This window comes from Sparus aurata, chromosome 5 (assembly GCF_900880675.1).
Source record: "Sparus aurata chromosome 5, fSpaAur1.1, whole genome shotgun sequence".
NCBI classification, from domain to species: domain Eukaryota; kingdom Metazoa; phylum Chordata; class Actinopteri; order Spariformes; family Sparidae; genus Sparus; species Sparus aurata.
This window is the reverse complement of record NC_044191.1, coordinates 9,287,603-9,307,084: the sequence shown is the minus strand read 5'-3', so window position 1 is coordinate 9,307,084 and position 19,482 is coordinate 9,287,603. Positions and strand designations below refer to the sequence as shown.

Genomic DNA, 19,482 nt, shown 5'->3' with positions numbered 1-19,482 from the left:
CAGTTCCAGCTACAGCAAGCTAGCTTGAGCAGGCTAGTTTGAGGTCAGAGGATCAGAACATGAAGTCTGTTTCTGCCCACAAGTTTAAGGATTTACACAAATAACAAGAGGTCATTTGAGGACGCCAACTTAGGATTTGGGAAATACTGATGGTCATTTTTTTTTTTACTGTTTTCTGACATCTTATAGACCAAACAACTAATCTATTCAATGAGAAAATAATCAACAGATTAAGCATCAATGAAATTAACTGTTAATTGCAGCCCTACAAATGTTTAGCTACTCATTTATCATATAGTGCAAACAACCCAGTGTGTGTTGAACAGTTTTGAGCATGGAATCAGACATGATCATTTATGAAGCACTTTCAGTGAAGAGAGAGAGGAGGGAAACTACTCAGTTGGTCAGCTACATGCTTAATTAAGCTTCAGCTGCCAGGAATAACTGACCTGCTTGTAAGCAGAATTACTAATGATGTAACTTAGTAGTTTTCCACCATGATACTTCTTAATTACGTTATTTAGAATGCTCTTACCACCTCATGAGTTTTTGTTACTTATAAAGTAACAATATGCCTGCTGTTGGCTTAAAATATTCTTGGTTGTAAACACTGTCTGCAAGAGCCAGAAGAGGAATCCTAAGAATTGTGAAGGTGTTACACAAAGGAGAGAATGTATGACCTCACCTGGCACAGGCGAGAGCCACAAGTGCTGCAGCAGCGTTTTCCCTCTGTCGGTGTGTGTGGAGGATCTGCATCTGAGCATGCCCCTGCTGTTGGCCTGACTCCTGGGCACCATCTTCCAGCCAGGAGCAGAGCAGCCCCTCCAGGCCATTGAGGCAGTCAGCGGGCTCTTTGCTGAGGCTGAGCGGCTGGCAGTCCCGGAGGCAGGCTAGCAGTACCTCTGCTGTGACACCGCAGAGCGCCGGGTCACTGCGAGTCTGGGACTGCAAGAGTGGGAAGACCAGCAGCAGACCGACACGGGAGGTGAAGGGCGCCTGCTCGGGTTGCTGGAGCAGACCTTGTCTTTTGAGCAAGGCCAAGGTCTCCTCATCAGCCCCTCCAGTTCCCTCTCGCTCCTGCTGCTCCTCCAGGGCCAGCTGCCGCTGCGCCCCCCACAGGCCGCGCAGAGCATTGAGACGGTACTCCAGCAGGCGGGCATATGCATTGCTCTGATTCCCACATACAGCACGTAGACGCTCGGCAAGCTCTACCGGATTTTTTGTCTCAAATGTTAGAATCTGTAAGACAAGGGATGATAGCAAAGAAGAAAGGCAGGAGAAAATGTAATGAACAGCAGCTTTTGGAAAAGAATAAACTTTGGAGACAAAGACACTGTTTTACACATCAGAGGGGCTATTCACTCAGAAATATGAATCGTAGAAGTAGAGAGCGTTGGAGAATTTAGATTTTACTAACTGGTATTTAATTTGGGTTGTGAGAAGAATCTGTTCTTCTTTACCCTCAGTCTACAATTTAACCTGAGCATAAACAGCAACATAATAAAAACATTTTACAACAATTGGTAGGGCAGGTCTACCATCGGCAGAGTCAAAAATAACTAGTTTGTCCACAAGGTGGCTTACGTTACGTTTGATTATGTATCCATTCCTTTATACATTGTTTTAGCAAAGGTTGTCCAAGAATGCGTTTGAATGTTCAAACACAATCTGGTTTCCATTAACTACATTCTAAAGAGCAGCTCTCCTCAGTGTGTCACAAGGTGTGTTACATTGTAAGTAGTACACATTTAAAAACTTAGTTTAAGATTAATTATTACAATTATATCAATGTTTTAAACATAAGTAATTTCCACAGAATAAAACCTTGAGTCTACAGTTCCTTGGTCCATAAAATAAAGGTCAGTGATAGCAATGCACATTTGGGATGGCCTATCACAAGTGAAACAATGTGCTTCATGTGCACTTAGGCTGCATTTCAGATATTGATTACACTCCGTGGCCTGCGAATCATGGACTAGAAAAAACCCATTATACCATTTAGCAGGCACAATCTGTATTGATTCAATTTCAGAAATGCTACTTATGTTACAGTAACACTCCTTCACTGGAAGCTGGGCCTTCTCCACCTTGTTCTGCAAAACACTGCTGCAAGTGGATAAAAATAGTCAGCATCACAACACCTACAACAACAGCAGTGAGTGACCCAGTCAGTCTCATAACCGGACTCAGAGAAGGCCAGAACTATACAGAATCAAAATATAACCTCAATTTACATATATGCCTATGTTTTGGTATGAGCTCCTACCTACCATAAGTGGGAGTTGCTGACACCAACAAACATGGCTGCACCGTTTGACTTTAGATTTTAGAGCCCTTTGTAAATGTGAGAATGTCTAGATTTCCAACACGTGACGTGCTTTGTACAGGAATTTTCTATATTTGCACTTGAATCAGCCCATTCCAAAATGCTTTAATTAACATGTCAACTTACAGAGTCAAGTCTTACCCACATACATGTTACCATTTTCGCTTAGGTTAAATTATCCCAGGGATTTTAGGGACATTATCCTGGGGCGAGTGTAACCTTACTTTGTATTTCCTTGTGTGTTCTGTCAACTTTTAAGAGAATATTGCCTGCAAAGCTTACACCAATTTAAAAAAAAAAAAAAAAACAGCCCTCAGTTAGTGTTTGCAGCAAAACTACATCCACAAGATCGTGTGCATTTTCCCTGATGAAAGGTACAGTTGTCATTTATTGTGCCTTTACCAGCATGTCCACATTGTTTCTTCCTGTTCTAGAGCAGCTTAAACAAAAAAAAGCATACAATCAGAAGCTGTGTCACTGCATGTCTGTTGTTGTGCTTAACAAAATGAAAAAAAAAGAACAGGGTGAGGGGTCAAATACAGCTCAGCATGTTCATTCATTAATTAACCAGTGGTTTGTCATCTGTGGAGGCTGCTGATTGAACATATGCTTTTATATACTTTTATCAGCCAAAATAAACAGCATGGGGCTGATGGCTGAATAGTAAAGGAGCCATCGGCAGCTGTTCTGTCTCCAACACTAAAAACATATCAGCTTGCTGATAAGAGTCTGAAAATTAAAGCTGAATATGATGTGGTACTGGATTGGGGAAGGGCAACTACCATTATTTTTAGCTCCAGCTAAGAACTTGGTCAATAGGTTAGGACAGAAGAGGCTATGCTGCAGTAATATAACAAGCTGAATTAGTACAGTTGAATGCACCACACAGTATATTGTAAAAGTTAAATCAAGCAGGCAGTGTCTATTGATGTGCACAAAAGCCTTACACCAATCTCAGCATACTCCATGAGTAAAAAACGTTCCCCACTACCAAGTGTGGAACTGTGCCAACATGCCATTTCTCCCGCCATACAGCTATGAGCTTCACTACTGTTATAACGTATTTGATAACAACCCCATGCATTGGGATATTGAAAATATATGAAAATGAAAAAAAATTGAATTTATGTTGAATGTTCAGATTTCACTTGCTGCTACATGTATGTACAAGGTGACAGATCGCACGATGATGAGAGGTGGTTCCCTGTGTTTATGTTATTGATGCTTGGTGGTCACACGCATTCAAAGTTGATGTACAACTTTTAATGAAGCTGCAAGCCATATCATCACCATCATCATCTTGTTGCTACTGTTTACATACACTCAGACGCAAATATTAAAATCCACCAAAGAATCATCTCCTGAGTGTATTTATGTTAACGTATATGTTATATAGGATCTACAGACCTCTCCTTTCATTATGCAACCCTGTCTTGTATAATGACCATTAAATCAACCTTGAATATAATATATCTGTACTTTCCGATCACAATCTGTATACATACTGAAGTATTTTTGTTAACTGTCTACTGTGGCCTATCTTCTTCCAGGTCACCATAGAAGACAGGCAGTCATGTGTCTCAGGCAGCACTTGGCGACGCCTTGGCCTGTTCAATCATCCTCCGATCCACATATGTTTTGTAATGTAGTTGTGTCCAATTTTTTGTCATCGTATCTATTTACGCTGTGATGTTATTGTTCTGCTCTGTACACGCTACATCTATTGCATGTCTGTCCATCCTTGGAGAAGGATCCTGTGGCTCTTCCCAAGGTTTCTTCATTTTTTTTTCTCTGCTACAGGTGATTGTTGTTGGACAAAGGATGTTGTTCATTGTACAGATTGCAAAGCTCACTTCGCAATGTGATTTGTGATTTCGGGGTATATAAATCGAACTGTATTGACTTGACTTGAACCTTGATGCTTGAAAGATGTAAATATTTTCCAGTCATTATCTCAAAAAGATATTTGTGCATCTGAGACACAAATTCATATGCATGCCTTTTGGTTAAAATTCAATGGACACAAAAGACCAGAACTGAGCCAAGATATTGTTGTGAAATGGGAATCAGGTGTGAACTTTCTGTAAAGGTAAAATAAGATACACGACACATGTATCTGCTGGATAAACTTAACATTCCATACACATTGGTTAAATTGAGGCTAAGTAGAATGACACATACCAACAGTACTACCCATATAGTGACTGACTAATAACATTACTATAGATGTACTCTACATAGGGATGGACACTAGTAGTTTTACCTTTAATACATGATAGCGAACCGAAATATCTAGAATGTAACATCATTATGTTGAAGTTTCCACCTGCATCACTGTAAAGTTACTGTATCAAACAACATAGGCACATCCGGTTTCTAGGTTTTACCTTCAAAATAAAAGCATCCCTTCCAGTGAAGCACATTAAAAACACTCTATATCAAAGCAAATTAATCCTAAATACCGACTGTTCCACACGGAGAATGTAACATAGCATTGCTTCTTGGTGTTTAGAGAACAAAAACACAGGCCATTGATCATGATAGGATTTTTTTCATGACCACTGTTGAGTAGGCTACACTTGACTGTAACCACAAAACACTTGCGATTAAGTAATGTTGCTATATCTCCACTAGGTTTAATCATCAAAAGTTTGTGGATAATCAAATGACATCAACCTACATTTTGTTACAGACAACACTGGGCTCCACACCGCCATTTTTAGCCCCAAAAGAAATACTTTACTGTGTTGCAATGTGAGAAGTTGCCTGCATGGGAAAGCTGCTGCACTGGCAATACTAATCAAGTTGAGGCTGTGCAACTTGACACCTGAGGTACCGAAGTGAAATGTGTGTGCACTCTAACCTCACATGCACATTGAGCTATTTGAATACAATTTTAGATAGCAAATCATACATCGAACCGTTTGCACATGCCATTAGAAGACCACTGTGTGACCATATAATCTAATAATAACAGCGACACATGGCTGCATTTCTGATTAGATTACAAGAGGGGCGGTTTGTATGACTTCAATTTTTAAGGAAATGACAGGAAGTGAGTTGACAACGGGAGCTTTCATGACAGGGGGTCAGTAACATGTAGGGCAGCAGGAAACTTGCATGCGTTAGCGTTACCGTTATCAGCAAGGGTGGTGTTGCAGCTTACAGTGAAAACACAGTTTGACAATAACAGACACAAAACACACCGTTATCTTAGCTGTGAGTGTGTGTTTCTATATATAAACCTCTGTGTGTATGTGTGTATACGTGTGTGTGTGGATGGCTTTCACCCACCTCTTGCTCGGTGTCCCCCTGTTCCGATACTCCAATTTCGCTGGGCAATTCGGCCAGATCTGTGACCCGAATGAGTCCGTCGTGGAGGAAAATGGTCTCCTCCTTCACCGAAAGCCACTGGGACGAATCTACAGCCCCGGAGCCCATCGCTCTCTCCTCCGACAGTGATGCCAAAGGGGTCGAACATTAAAAATTCAGTGACAGAATGACAGAAACGCCCTAGCTAGCCTGCTAGCGAGCTACAATAACATAACTGCCGTGACTGTCGCCGTTTTATCTGCCGATGGTGCTTGTCAGGGCAGACTGTACTAGTTGGGTGCAAGCAAACGGACGACAGCCAAGCAGGGAGCAGACAGTAGTGGCAGGTCCTCTTCACATAACATGGGTGGTCGTGTCGTGCTAACAGTGGCTGCTAGCTGTCTGGCTTCGTTAGCTAACTTACCGTACGGTATCGTTATAACGTTACCGAGCAGAGTGGGCGTGACACCCGTACTAAATCCGTTATTGCACCGTACCGTTAAAACCACAGCGTTTTCAGGACGACGACTGCATCCGTAGTAAGCTCATTTTACAGTTAAATTCAGGACGCAGACAGCTTCGCTAACGGCCCAGCCGGTCTGTCAGTGGCTGGAGAAGATAACAAGAGTCTCCCAGCTGTCAGTGCGACGCCATGTTTCCAAGGCCAACTAGCTGCTCCCAGCATGCACCGCGGCCCAGAATAAAAGCTGTCAAGAATTCATGAGTTCATTGTGGAGTCTTAGCAGCACAATTTAGCATTGTATGAGTGAAACAAGGGCGATTGTTATATAGTTTAGTGGTTATGTTAAGCCATTTTATTAAACATTAAAGTTAGATGGAGAGTGGAAGTCATATTTGCCTGCTAAGGTCACAGTCCTCTCACTGGGTTTTTCCAACCCATCCACTTTATGAATGAAATGAAACCGTCTCTCAAGAACCTGTGATATCCTACCCACTGCTTTGCTTTAAAAGGTTTTTAACACAATTGGCCCTTGCACTACTAATATTTGTAACCACTTTTTTTCATGCAGGTTGTTTTGGAATAGTCTCCCAGCACGCTTCAGATCTCTGGATTTCTGTGGACTCTTTTAAAGAGCAATTAAAAAACCCTCCTTTTTAGACAGGCATTTGGGTAGAAGCTTATTATGTTTTATGTTTTACTTCTGTGTTTTATCAGCTGTCTCTCTACATCTTATGGTTTTTTATCTATTTGTTGTTTTTATTGACATTTTACTTTGTTTCACTGTGAAGCTCTCTGTGAAAGGTGCTATATCAAAATAAATGCTTGCTTGCTTGCTGTATCCTATGATAGGCAATTGAATATCAGACCTATATGAATTATGACAGTTAGATATGTGTGATTTAGTGCTCTCCTCATTTATTAGAAATCAATTTAAGTTGAACTTTTAGGTGCACCAAGGAGCATGAGTATCTACAGGTGACTTTGGCCTATAGTTAAATTGACTATTAAATTCCCATAAAAATATAAGTAGTAAAAAAATTCTTTAACATTGTATTCATATGAATACATCTTATATGCAGTAGGGTCGTATAAAGAGACCACTACTGAAAATACTTTTGTTGCATTACAAATGATAATATAAACCTAATATGGGTACAAAGGGCAGCAAAGCGTATGCTATTAATAAAGTTAATGGGGGCAAATACAAAATGCAAAGGTTTTCTAAAATTCATGAATATTTTTTTAAGATTCATCTTTTCACTCCTATTGTCAAGTTTATATTATCATTTGTACCGAAAAAGAAATGTTTTAAATTTGATATAAATGCTGGTGGTTACAGAATTTCCAACCTTTCTGTCTATAAAAATGTAATCATTGTCAAAATCTGACCTTGGTGGCATTTTGGTGGAGGAAAGCAAATACAGATTGTCTATTTCAACAGGGAGCACACTGTGGAGAGTTACTGCAGGGCAAAATTAACGTTTAATAATAGTTTGAAAGTTTCTTTTTTTTTCAATGTATGCGTCTGAAAATGCACATTGACATGGATTAGCAAAGAAAGAGAACCAAAAAACAGTATACTTCACACAACATTGATGATAGTCTACCCATGGTTTCTTGTGCAAACAGGTGAGCAAGCTTACCTAACCATATGATAAATCACTGTGCGGCACCTATCAATGATGTCTAACTAAAAACTTTACTACTGTACATATTATTGAAACGTATTGGTCAGTAATCTGTATTATTATCCCAAGTGTACGGACATTCTTGTGAGCCACAGTGGATCAATTTGTAACCTATCAGGAGACTTCTGACATACCCTCCACCTCAGAAACTACTGGAGAAATTGAAGAGGGTGAGGCTAATGTGCCTAACATTAGCCATGCTACGACTACTGCAAATTTATAAATACGTTGCACTACAGGCTGTCCTACACGTTATTGCTGGACCAGTTTAATATGGTACAGAATTCTATACAATATTTGTACCAGGGGGTCCCTACACTGTCCCTCTTTTAGCTCAGGGGGCCTTGGCCTGACTAGACCCCTGGTCTAGTTGACAGAATGGATCTTTGAATTTATTTCAAACAAAAATCCCATCTGTCACTTACCTTGTTAATGAGAATGCATATATAAAAACACTGACGCAACACACAGTAAGAACTTGAGGTTATGAAATCAAAGGGCAGATGGAGTACACATTGAAGTGGTTGCAGTCCTCAAAAAGTGTTTGGATCAGGGATGTTTTATAAATGAAGTAAAAAAAATATATACTTCTGTATGATATATTGCAAAATGAGAAGTGAGTAGGTAGGTAAATGTACATTTTCCAATTATGATGAATCATTTCCTTAGTTGTAAAATAAACTATTTAAGATAATGATACCTGGCAGGCTGTGGACCATTTCGGAAAGTATTATTCTTCCTCTCTTAATCAATATGCAGTGCAGATGCCACGCCGAGATCATTTGTGAAAATGCCCCTGACATATGATTTCAAATCAATCACTAGATCCAAACAGAAAACAAAAAATAAATGATTTTTATTTCTTTTCCAATATACAATCTGATGGATTGCATATTTGTGTTACAGTTCTTCATAAATATGCTAAATTTAAAACCATGGTAGACACCCGACAGTATTCAAGTGTCTGATTCCTTGAACATTTTCAACACAGTACCATTTTACACCATCAAAGAAAAGAAGAAATGCATGAAATATAAAGCCTATGAAATTCATTGTTGCTGCATACAGCAGCTTAGTCTATAATCATGTGAGACGTGCCATAATATCAGCTTCTCTCTCTCTCTCCAGCCTTAGGCACCGCTTATAAAGACGTACAGGAATCCCTCTTTTTCTGCCATTGCTTGAATTTCGCACCCCTGCAGTGCCTTTTTCCTCTATCTTCTTAAGTGCTTGAAGTAGGTCAGAGGCTTTAGCGAAGCCTCCAGAACAGCTAGAAAAGAAACACATAAAAAATATCAGAAACAGAGACCCAAACTAATAATCTATTATATAAGCAAACTGATTTAACACTGGCACTGCTGGAACACAAAAGTTGTCCGAGATTAACATGACTAATCGTATCAGAGTTTAAAACCTTTTTCTGCCGAGGCATTTTTTCTTCCTTGGCAGTTTAAAGCAATTCTGAGAGACGAAATCCATCAGTAGTGTTGGGAGAGTGCTGGGTTGCTTGAAGCTTTCAATCTGAAGAGCCAAGCTGTAAAATTGACAAAAAATATGAGCAGAGGACATTTACGACCTGATATATAGTGTGAAACAAGGCAGGAATTAAACAATATAGAGCTATGTTTATGCATTTAGAGAGTGACTCAGAGAGAGCGATACAGACAAAGAAAGAGAAAACTGCCTGTGGGGGCAGGCCTTCCTCCTTCTTTATAACATGCTGCATGCAGAAATGAGTAATCATACCATACATGCGCTGCTGTAGCCTCGGGGTAAGTGTTGAGCATGTCTTACAGAGTGATATGAGACACAATCTATAATCAAATGTACACGGGATGGTAAAAACTATAGGCCTTTTTCCCAGTGGCTTACTAGATTTACAAGAGCAAACACATGTGTATAATGTATTGAACATTAAAGGGACAGTCCCCCCTTGAATCCAATATAGTATACATATTTTTCTCTCACCTATAGTGCTATTTATCCAGCTAGATCGTTTCAGTGTGACCTGCTGAGTTTTGGAGTTGTCAGCCTTCCCTCGATGGAAGATGACACTCGGATTGAGGTGCTCAAAGCGCAGAAAAATAGTAGTAGAATAAAAGTAAAAAATAAAATAAAATAAAATAAATAAAGGTAGTTTGGTTTTCGGAATTGAATTATTTTTGCTACTTTGACTGCCACAAGCCGAGTTTTCAAGCTGACTGAATAAACTATAATAGGTGGATAGGTCTCCTTCATGTAGGCCTACTTAGGGTCTTCTATTTAACTACAAATAACTAATTGACACAAACCTTTGGAAAACTTGTTTATGTAGAAATTGATACTAATAACCTTGAAAGTAATCTAATAAATTAATTTACCCCTTCAGAAATGTAAATAACTGATTTAAAAGTGGCTGAAGCACTATTCTGGTAGTTACTGCTATTGTTTTTTTTGTTAAAGTAGTTAGCTTTGTAGAAAAATTAGTCCAACTGTTTTATTCTCAGTGACTGAGTTAAGCTTCTTCCTTATTCATGTGGGATAAAGAACTAATTTGACAAGATGTTGGACACATCTATCGATTTATTTAAACGTCAGTTGGCTTCAGTCATGGCTAGCTGTGGCTATCTCTAGCTAGCTTGACTGTAGCTGGCTGTATAGGCTATTGACTGGTTTAGTGTTAGTCATGTTGTCTCAATTGCATATTTTACAAGCTGTTTGGAATAAATCGTTAACAAATTTTGTCTTTGCAGAGGTAAAGGGAAATGTATGTATTTCAAGTTTTTGGGCTGGACTGTACCTTTAATGATGGATGAAACAGCTGTTTTAGCTTCAGGTCATCAGATTGATTTTTTTGGCAGCAGAACTAGTTACACACAAGATGACCCAGTTGCATTTAAAGTGTTGGTTCACAGTTCTCTCAGAGCCCATTGTGACTTGTCACTGCAGGAAACACACATGTTGCTGTTTACTTTAGCGGTGGCTTTGATTGTGTAGCCGTTGTGTAGAAGTGTAGCCGTTAGCTGTTTGTAATTTGACATGTCACTGCAGGAAGAAGTGGTTCATCGTTTTTCAAGTTAAAGCTATTTTGTGCAAACAATAAACAATATTCACTTAATTTTTGTCACTCAGATGGCTGAAGCCTGATAAAGTTCTACCTTTTACTGTGGATTGTGTTCCTCATCACTTGCACGGAACTGCATTTGGAAGGGATCACGTGGGAAACACAAAGTGAAACTCCCGCCAAAAAGCAACCAAGGCTTTAATTGCGATTGAATATGAGTCAAACCTTCTTGTAAATGCATAATTACAACGAAAGAGGCACTTTTAAGATTTACCCTAGTTTCGTTTTTGGGCAAGCTAATTTTCAATGGGGTGCAGGGGCACTTCTACGATATATCGAAATTGCTATTTTTAAAACACTAAGAAGGCTCAACACAACATGAAACTTTGCTCGTAGTATCACCAGGGTCTCTACACATGAACACGAGCATTGAGAACATTGTTTGTGTACACAGAGTTTACTAAAAAGAAGGTTTTGGGACAACTCACGTTAGTAGTAGTTCAAAAACCTTACTTTCACTTTAAGTGAATATGGTCCAAATCTCCAACCTTTATTGTACAAAATTCCCTCTTTTAGTTACTGTTCATCCACTGCTGCTCAACAGGGAAACACAAAGAGGGAATGTTGCTCAATAAAGACAGTAACAGATATAAAATTTAAATACTCTTTGGTGTACGTTTTTTGTCTCCCATCAACTTCACTGAAAGCGCTTTAGAAAGGGATCTAGTATTAACAGAAGGAATGATTAACCTGTTTCATTGATCATATTGGCACCTGAACTATGCTGTGAAAACTGTGAATGCATCCTTTAACCGTAACTACTCTTTGGATACTTAACAATTGTTTTCAGACAGAATTGAAAAATGATGAACCAATCCTTTAAGGGTTCCATAAGCCATTGTATTTGTCACATCAGCATTTTTCCTACTATAACAAGTCACAGTGTGTTCTATGAGAAAGGCATGTTTAATAGGTGCAACAAGAAAACAAAAGAGAACAAAAGTTTTTTCATAACCTTGGTCCTATTTTCATGGTTTTTGGCAAATTCAGCTCCAGTTTATTATTACAGTAGTACCCCTAAATTGTTGTAGAGACTGTAGTCAGTCTGCTGGAAAAATCTTCATAACTAATTCTATTGGCCAACACAATAAGAACCTGAACAATGTTCTTTCAACAGAAAGAAAAAAACCCCCCTCTATGCTTCATTTAGACCTTCAACACGACTTCTCATTTTATTCAAAGTTGCCGTGGTTACTTCATCTAACTGCAACCTGCAGGTTAAACCTTGAAGTAGCTCAAGAATGCAAAACAAAGTCATGATGGATTATTGGGGTTGTAGCTTTTAGTTTGGACTGCTTTAAAAGCTGTATAAGGCTTGTATTTCCTTGGCTGGCTGTGAAGCTGTTTCCATGGGTGAGGATAATGTTATGTTAAGCTATTGTGGCCAAAACACACAAGAAAACACAAAGCAAGAAGATCCAAGTCGGGAAGACGGAATCATTTCCACACTGCAGTAGAAAAGTGTCTAGCCTGATAAGTTATGAGTGCAATTTGGCCGAGTTACACTAAAAGCCCCTTTGAATATAAAACAAGGACTGAATAAAAATATTTGCTTCACTTATGCAACTATAATCTTTTGTAAATCGTGTCCCTGGCACATATTTGAATGACTATAACTTCAGAAAAAATGCCTTTTTCTATCTGACATTTTTTATGTAAACATATAAAAAAAAATGGACAGAAATGCAAAATAATGCTGTCATGTTACCGGCTGGTGCAGTCACAGTGGTAGGTAGTCTTTGGCTCCATGTTCTGCAGATCATACTTCTTCTCCAAAGGGGGGATTTTATATTTGCATTCATCTAGATGTTTGAGGCTTCTGCACAGCAGCTGATTGTCTGCAGGAGAACAAATGAAAACAAGTTGTGTCATAAATGAACAAAGAGCACCCACATGTCTTTGGCCGCCCACTGATGTTACTTCACAAAAGCCAAACACTCTTACAACACTTATTTTACTTTCAGAATTTTTCAGCATAAGCAATCATCAGTGGTGGCCTCCTGTCTCGCCTGTAGGGGGCAGAGCTAGAGCCTTTATTATTACCTCTCCATAGTGGCAGCATTGCTCACTATAAACAAATAAATGGCTTTGATATATAGATATTTTTCTCTTTTTGCCTATCAATAAGTTAAAACTTGCTTACTCACTTATAAAATGTTTGCAATTCTCTGATAGTTTTGCAATTTATTGTTAAATTCCAAATTTTAATGCTAAATTTCAAACATTATCAGCTCAAATGGGAACAGCCAGAGTAACAGGTGCTTAAACGTTCAGTTTAGATAAGTTACATGAATAGAGGCCTTACTTGCTGCAAAATGCCCCAGCAGATGTCACAGGGTCAGCAGCTGCATACACTCACCTGTCAAATTATGTAAGGCACTATTTAGTTTCAGGCCCCTCACTGAATGCCTGTTTGGGGCCTTGGTTCCTCTCATGGGCTCCTGGTTTGTGTTATTCCACAGAAGATGGGAATCCATCTGCCTTTCTGGCCTGCCAACCTCAGTGGAGGCTGCTCTCTTTAGTTTTGTTGTGGCCGGTGTGGCAGAAGTAGCCGTACTCCAAGTGTCTCGTTTGGGTGATGCCGTTGAGTGTGTAGTCACTGTGACCGGTAATCCGTGTGTAGTCGTTGAGGGTCGAACAGTTGCCGTGTGAGTTGTTGTATTTTGTTTTTGACAAGTTTTACAGTGAGGCTGAAAAGTGTCACCTCTCAGAGGCGTCCTGAATCCGCAACATGGACTTTGTGTTGGAAGTATTTTGCAACTTTTTGTGGTTTTGTTCATCGCTGTGGCGGCTGTTGGCTTCTGTGTTGTAGATGTTGTTTGAGGGTGAGCGTTTGTCGTCTTACGTGGTGGAGTTTTCTGGCCCTTTCTGGTGTTCTTCTTTTTTCCAGCTCTTTTTTTGTCTGGCATCAATGTGCTATTATTAGGAGCACGTGAAAGACTGATGTCCATTGAGGGAGTAATCTTGTGTGCCCTCGATATTGAGGGCATCTGGGAGGGTGCAACTCTGGAAAGTTTCCTGTGTCTTTTACATCCTTTCCCCTTTCTCCTTCTGCCTTTCAAAGTGTCTCCTCGTGGTGGGTCTTTGGAGCTACAATTATGTTCACTTTTGGGCGACTTTGTGTGTTGGCCAATCGCAGGGCTCTCAGTTACATTTTGCCCCTCTGTACGATCTAATGTGTTGCTGTCATTGCTGTCGTCCTCATATTTGCTTGAAGCATTAGTGCTGTTGTAAGGGAGGGGGTTCTTGAAGACAGCATATGGAGCCTCGCTGGCCTTTTTGCATCTATAGACAGTAAACATACATGTTAGAACCGAGCCATGAAAACAAACAAAGACCTGTATGCTGTATTCCACATATAAAGCACATTCCTTGCATATCTATTTAACTAAGAAGAAGTACAATTTGTATTTCTGGTGAAGGGAGGCCTGTAATTTCCAGCACTTGTAATTTGTACTTTCTTTGACAGATAATTATAGCAACACAGTGGAAATTCAAGAATCTCTCACTAACACACAATCTTAAATTATAGGTATTATAGTGTAGTTTGCTAATGCAATACTATCAGTGCTAGAGAAAGGTGAAGCATTTATCATTTCTCGTGTTCATGAGACCCTTTGTTAAGTCACCTGATGGATAAAGTCGTGGAAACAGAGCAGAGGTGTGGCACAGTGCCTCGCATGATCTCGTGCGGTTTGGCAAAGTGTCAGGCATGCTACTACAAGCAGCCACTCCAGCTTCCCATATAACCACACTTGAAGGTTCCACTGAACAAAAGACTCGTTTTATGGTTCGCACTTCCTGTTGTGTCTACAGAGGCGGGAAGTCACGGAGTGCAAATACTTGGATGCTGCACTTAAGTAAATCTTTCAGGTATCTGTATTTATTATTCTCACAACCTTCACTCCCTGCAGTTGACCTCAAATATCTGTACCTTCATATATATATAAGTGCATATCGTGCACAGCAGACATAGCGTGATGGAAACACACAGAGAGGGAGACTGGAATGAGGAGAAAAGGTGTGTTAGTGTCTCTGCAGCCCTCTGCCTGGATTCTCTTACTTTCTCACTTTGTTTATGCTTGGGGCGCTTTACCAACCCATAATGTTGGTATTTGACAATATGGGAATGAGACTCAACAATCAGCTATCTTTCAGACATATCCTACTGATTCTACCTTTAAGTTTAATACTTTAATACTGATTTATATTAATATGAGGTTCAGTTAGCTTTGCACAGAAATGGCCAGAAGAAATGTCCTTTGGAGGGACACTTTTACATTCCAGAGCCCGTACTTTCTTCCTTTTACTACAGAAGTTGAATCAGTACTTCATCTTTTTGCACACAAGTATCAGTACTTCTACTTGAGTGAAGGATGTGAGCACTTTTGCCGACTCTTTGTGTCTGACAATATGCAGTTTAAGCTTCAAGGAACAATCTCAGTGCTTCTCTTACATTCCGGACCAGTACAACTCAGTGCATCGCCTCTTCTGTTGGAGCTCAAAGCACGGAACCTGCAGGATGCTGAAGAAGCTGTAGCCCACCATGCTGGCGATGGAATCATTGACGCCACTAAGGCACTGTCGAAACCTGGTGAGAGGCGGAAAAAGGACAGGGCAAGGTCAAAATTAAACACCCTTGAACTAGTCCGAATGGTTTGTAACAACAGATAGCCTTATATCTGGGAGGTGAAATCTTAAAATGTGTGTCTGTTCAAACTTATTACACGTGCACCTGTCACCACTAGATGATGTAGTGGCAATGGAATGCCCTGCAAACGCAAATATAGCCAGCAACGTGTTCGCTCTTGACATCTGAAGTGTCTCCAGAGGGCTGACTGCAGTGCTGTAGTTATTAAGCCTGGATAAAGAGTAATATCATATGGCCCCAGGTTCTTCAACTTAAATCGGTTTACATCTTTGGCATAGTGACAGAATTATATGGTGAGAGCATTCCACAGAGGAGCACGAATTTCCACAACGCTTATAAATTCAGCCTAGGAGCAGGTCTATCCTTACTTGAGCGTCCATACTACTAGTCAGAGCATTACGTGTAAGGGTCAGGGAGAGGTGCGAACTACTGGAGGTAGTAGTTTCCCCGGAGGCGCTGAATACTTGGAATCCCGGCTCAGTATAAGATTCCTGGGGTGTGCATTCTGGGGCTCACCTTTGGTCACAGTCACAATGAGAGACGGTGAAGAATTTGGAGTTGAAGACTCCATAATTCACAGTTAATGCTGGGATGATATGCGGGCAGTGGTCGTGCTCACGGCAGCATCTGTCTGCATGCTCAAACATCCCTGTGCAGGAGAACAAGATTTGAATTCAGTCACAAATCAGAGAACACTTGGCTATGAAGCAAGTCGAATTACACTTCTCTGACGTAAATTCTTAAAGCTTTAAAGGTAAAACATGTAACTTTTTTTTTATTTAAAACCCCTTAAGAATTAACCTAAAAAAATGTGATGAAATGTCAAAGATGTATTATGTCGCAGAGATGTCTATTGAAGTTAGCATGCTAACCAGACGGCCCATCCTGTTACGTAAAACCAGCCAGAGCTCACAGTCTGGACTGCATGGCTAACTGAGCTTATTTTCTAATGGCAGCAACAAATATCAGCAGTTAGTGGGCGATTACCTTAGTGGTTACTATGGGGATTTGCTGCCCCCTGTTAGTTGGAGTTATCTTCGACAGGTGGCCAATTGTTATATGTTGCACCTTTTAAGACATTTATTTAAAAATTAAGAGTTGATAGGTTGTAAAAACCAAGATCTTCAATCTAAAGAATCTACTATGGCACGTCTTCTTGATGTGGCTACTTTATAAAATTCTAACAGATTTTTAACTCCTATTCCTCTTGAGATGTGTGCAATAACTCGAGTTGAAATAATGTTCTTAAAATGTCAAATTGAACAAAATTAAATGTGAAGGTGCCATTAATTTGCAACCTGTCAACTTCAATATCAATGGATTACTCACTAACTGCTGAGAACAGTAGCTGATGTTAGCTACTTAGCTCAGTTAGCTGTGCAGCTAGCGGTCCTATTGGTTGACTCTGCCTGGCGCTCGGTGTATTGGGCAAGTGTTGTTAATCTGGAAGACTTCTCTGCTGCATTCTTTGGCTTTCAGTGTATTACTCATACCCTCTTGAATGCTTAGTCATAATTTTGCTTTTGTAATTTGGGGCTGTCAATTTATATCAGCTGTTCACATCAGCCGGTCACATCTATCCAATAGCAACAGCAACGCACCTTCCCTGTTAGCCTATCGTCTTGCTGTCTTTTTAAATAGGATCCTCTCTCTGCCTTCAGTTCATTCATGCTGATGTTTTGTGTCTTACTCCACCTCTCCCTTCTGACTTTTGTTTTCTAGTCTTCTCTCTTTTAAACCTATTCTATTTTAGCTTACTTTCCTATTCCATTACATGTTTTAATGTTGTTTTTTTCTTGATGTCTTCCTACTTGTTTTTCATGTATTTCAAATGCAATTTTCAATTTCTTTGAATGTAATTTTTATGCGCCTGTAAAGCACTTTGAGTTGCCTTGTGTCTGAAACATGCTGCTGCTCAGCCATTCTTACACATTGCACCTCTAAAAGGGGCAATGTGTAGTTTTGGAGAAATAATTAAAAATCTGAATTTTAATATTACCAATTTCAGTGAGACAATGAAACAAACTACTTTCCACCACTGAATAGAGGAAAACAAGGTCCCCAGAATACTGACTGAAGCAAGAAAGGAGGCAAAATCAGATTGTCTTAAGGTATTTGAACTAAAATAAGAATATATCGCTCATGATCCCTGTTATTGGTGTTTAATCTAAGGTACATAAATGATAAATAAAAGTGATTTTTGTTTAATATATTCACGGAGAAAGAAAGAAAGAAAGAACAAATATATAATACATTCTTTATAATAATTGTATCTGCTTTCGTGTATCTCGGGGGAGGGGGGAATTTAGGGACGTGCGGCTGCAGAGGGCACCTGAGAATCCCTTTGGGTCTGTATTTTACATTCCTCCTACATGTCATGTAGAAGTGAGGGTTTGGGTAAGGTGAGGTTTGGGAAGTACTGTATAACCCATTAACCATGCAATTTCGCCTAACCCGAAATATTACCAAAAAGGCACGATAAATGAGAAGGTACACATAAATAAGACAAATAAGAATACTGATAATAACTCTAATTCTCACCTAGCTGTTCGTATTTAGCAGCTTTGCTTCCAGTGCCGCACCACAGCGTCCCTGGGAAAAACCAAGCGCGTTTCCTCCGACTCTTCCCCTCTGTGCCATCTCTTCTTACGCGCCTGGAGAACTTTGGCGCGCAGGGAGCATCCGGAGCCAGCAGTGCACTGATATTAAACCTCTGCATGATTTCTTGATCCTGCGTGCCGCCTCTGTCGCAAAGAGCGCCGTATCCCACCGTGGCGGCTGGATCTGCGTGTCCTTCACATGACAGCAGGCGCGCGTCCTCAGACCACAGGCTGAGGTACAGGGAGCGCACGCCGGCTGCGTCTTCCCGCAGAAACGTGACGCGCGTCCGTCCGTCCTCGGCAGGACTCGATCTGACGCAGGAGGGATCTGATCCGATCACATACTGTGCTTTTGATAAAATCAGTAATGATAAGGCGAAAAGAACTTGAAGGAAGCACCCGTTTTGCATCTCCGTGTAAATTCTGATCCAATCCTAAAGAGCAGTTGAAGAGCTGTGTAAAAATCTGAATGGACAGATTATATCAGGTTAATCTGTGGCATCAGTGTATATCTGCACCAGGAGGCTTAAAGGTGCCTGACACTCTCTGGAAAGCATGTGTAGCTTCGGGGTTAAGCGGTTTTCTTATTGGTCTGCCAAAACGGAGGCTCGACCGATATCTGACACTTCTCACTTTGGCAGATGTTTGTAGGCAATGCTGTGGGTGCGGTCTGGCGAAGATTTCTAAAAGTTTCAACAATCCAATCAGAGTCCACAATTGTCACGCATCTGATCATGCCATTTTACCTAACCCTATAATAATCAAAGGAAGTGACCCACATCTCCACCAAGATTACAAAAAATGTCTCAACCAACTGCTGGTTGGTAGGAGTTCCCAGGAATCCAGCAGGAGGTGATTAACATGGGAACCATGCGGGTGGAGGTGTGTCCAAATAAACGGTAGAAATTCTGACTTCATTCTATTGTTTGAATTATGCACAGAATAATGGCACCAGCAACATTTTATTAACACCCAGCATTCATCAGGGCGCATATTAGATTTCTAATTGCCTCATGACTTTTTCTTTCGTGTTCATTTGTTCAAAAAAATCTGTACTTTTAAGGATTTGTTCTGTTTATTTTACAGCAAACACATCTATAGAATCACAAAAAATATACTGTAAATGTACTTTTCTACTTTAAAATAACACAAAAAGCTGTAGCAGTGAATAAACACACAATTCTGTTGACTGTAGCTGTAAATCAGCAATGTAAAATAGATTATGAATAATTCTTGTCTCTCATATGAAGTATTGATGAAGTGTTAATGAAAGTCAAAATGGCTGCTGAGTTAGCAGTGTGCCCTGCTGCATAAGATATGCACTGATAGCGATAAATTG

The 19,482-nt window shown here is 40.0% G+C and overlaps 2 protein-coding genes across 5 annotated transcripts in view; both read right to left on the bottom strand.

Annotated features, from left to right (window-relative positions):
- The window catches only part of hectd4 (HECT domain E3 ubiquitin protein ligase 4), a 41,096-nt gene extending 34,790 nt beyond the window's left edge, over positions 1-6,306 (bottom strand). For all 4 annotated transcript variants that reach the window (XM_030416616.1, XM_030416620.1, XM_030416619.1 and 1 more), the window contains exons 1-2: positions 5,621-6,306; positions 686-1,239 (exon numbers count right to left, since the gene is read on the bottom strand). In XM_030416616.1, the coding sequence (XP_030272476.1) occupies positions 686-1,239; positions 5,621-5,767 (701 nt within the window). In that variant the 5' untranslated portion in view covers positions 5,768-6,306. The remainder of the gene's footprint in view (positions 1-685; positions 1,240-5,620) is intronic.
- Positions 6,307-8,255: 1,949 nt separating this feature from the next.
- Positions 8,256-18,888, bottom strand: LOC115581161 (group 3 secretory phospholipase A2-like). Its single transcript, XM_030416049.1, has 7 exons — positions 18,085-18,888; positions 16,060-16,192; positions 15,349-15,483; positions 13,252-14,177; positions 12,601-12,730; positions 9,204-9,323; positions 8,256-9,059 (listed from the first exon to the last, which is right to left on the bottom strand). The coding sequence occupies exons 1-7, from the start codon at positions 18,551-18,553 to the stop codon at positions 8,873-8,875; spliced, it is 2,100 nt and encodes a 699-aa protein (XP_030271909.1). The 5' UTR covers positions 18,554-18,888; the 3' UTR covers positions 8,256-8,872.
- Positions 18,889-19,482: the final 594 nt, after the last annotated feature.

What these genes read in the sequence shown, in the direction of transcription:
- LOC115581161 (XM_030416049.1), bottom strand. Translation starts at nt 18,553, where the DNA reads ATGCAAAACGGGTGCTTCCTTCAAGTTCTTTTCGCCTTATCATTACTG. An exon ending in TGCTAAATACGAACAGCTAG is followed by an intron (nt 16,193 to 18,084) that starts GTGAGAATTAGA and finishes TCTCCTGCACAG; the next exon opens with GGATGTTTGAGCATGCAGAC. An exon ending in GAGTTGTACTGGTCCGGAAT is followed by an intron (nt 14,178 to 15,348) that starts GTAAGAGAAGCA and finishes TACTGTCTATAG; the next exon opens with ATGCAAAAAGGCCAGCGAGG.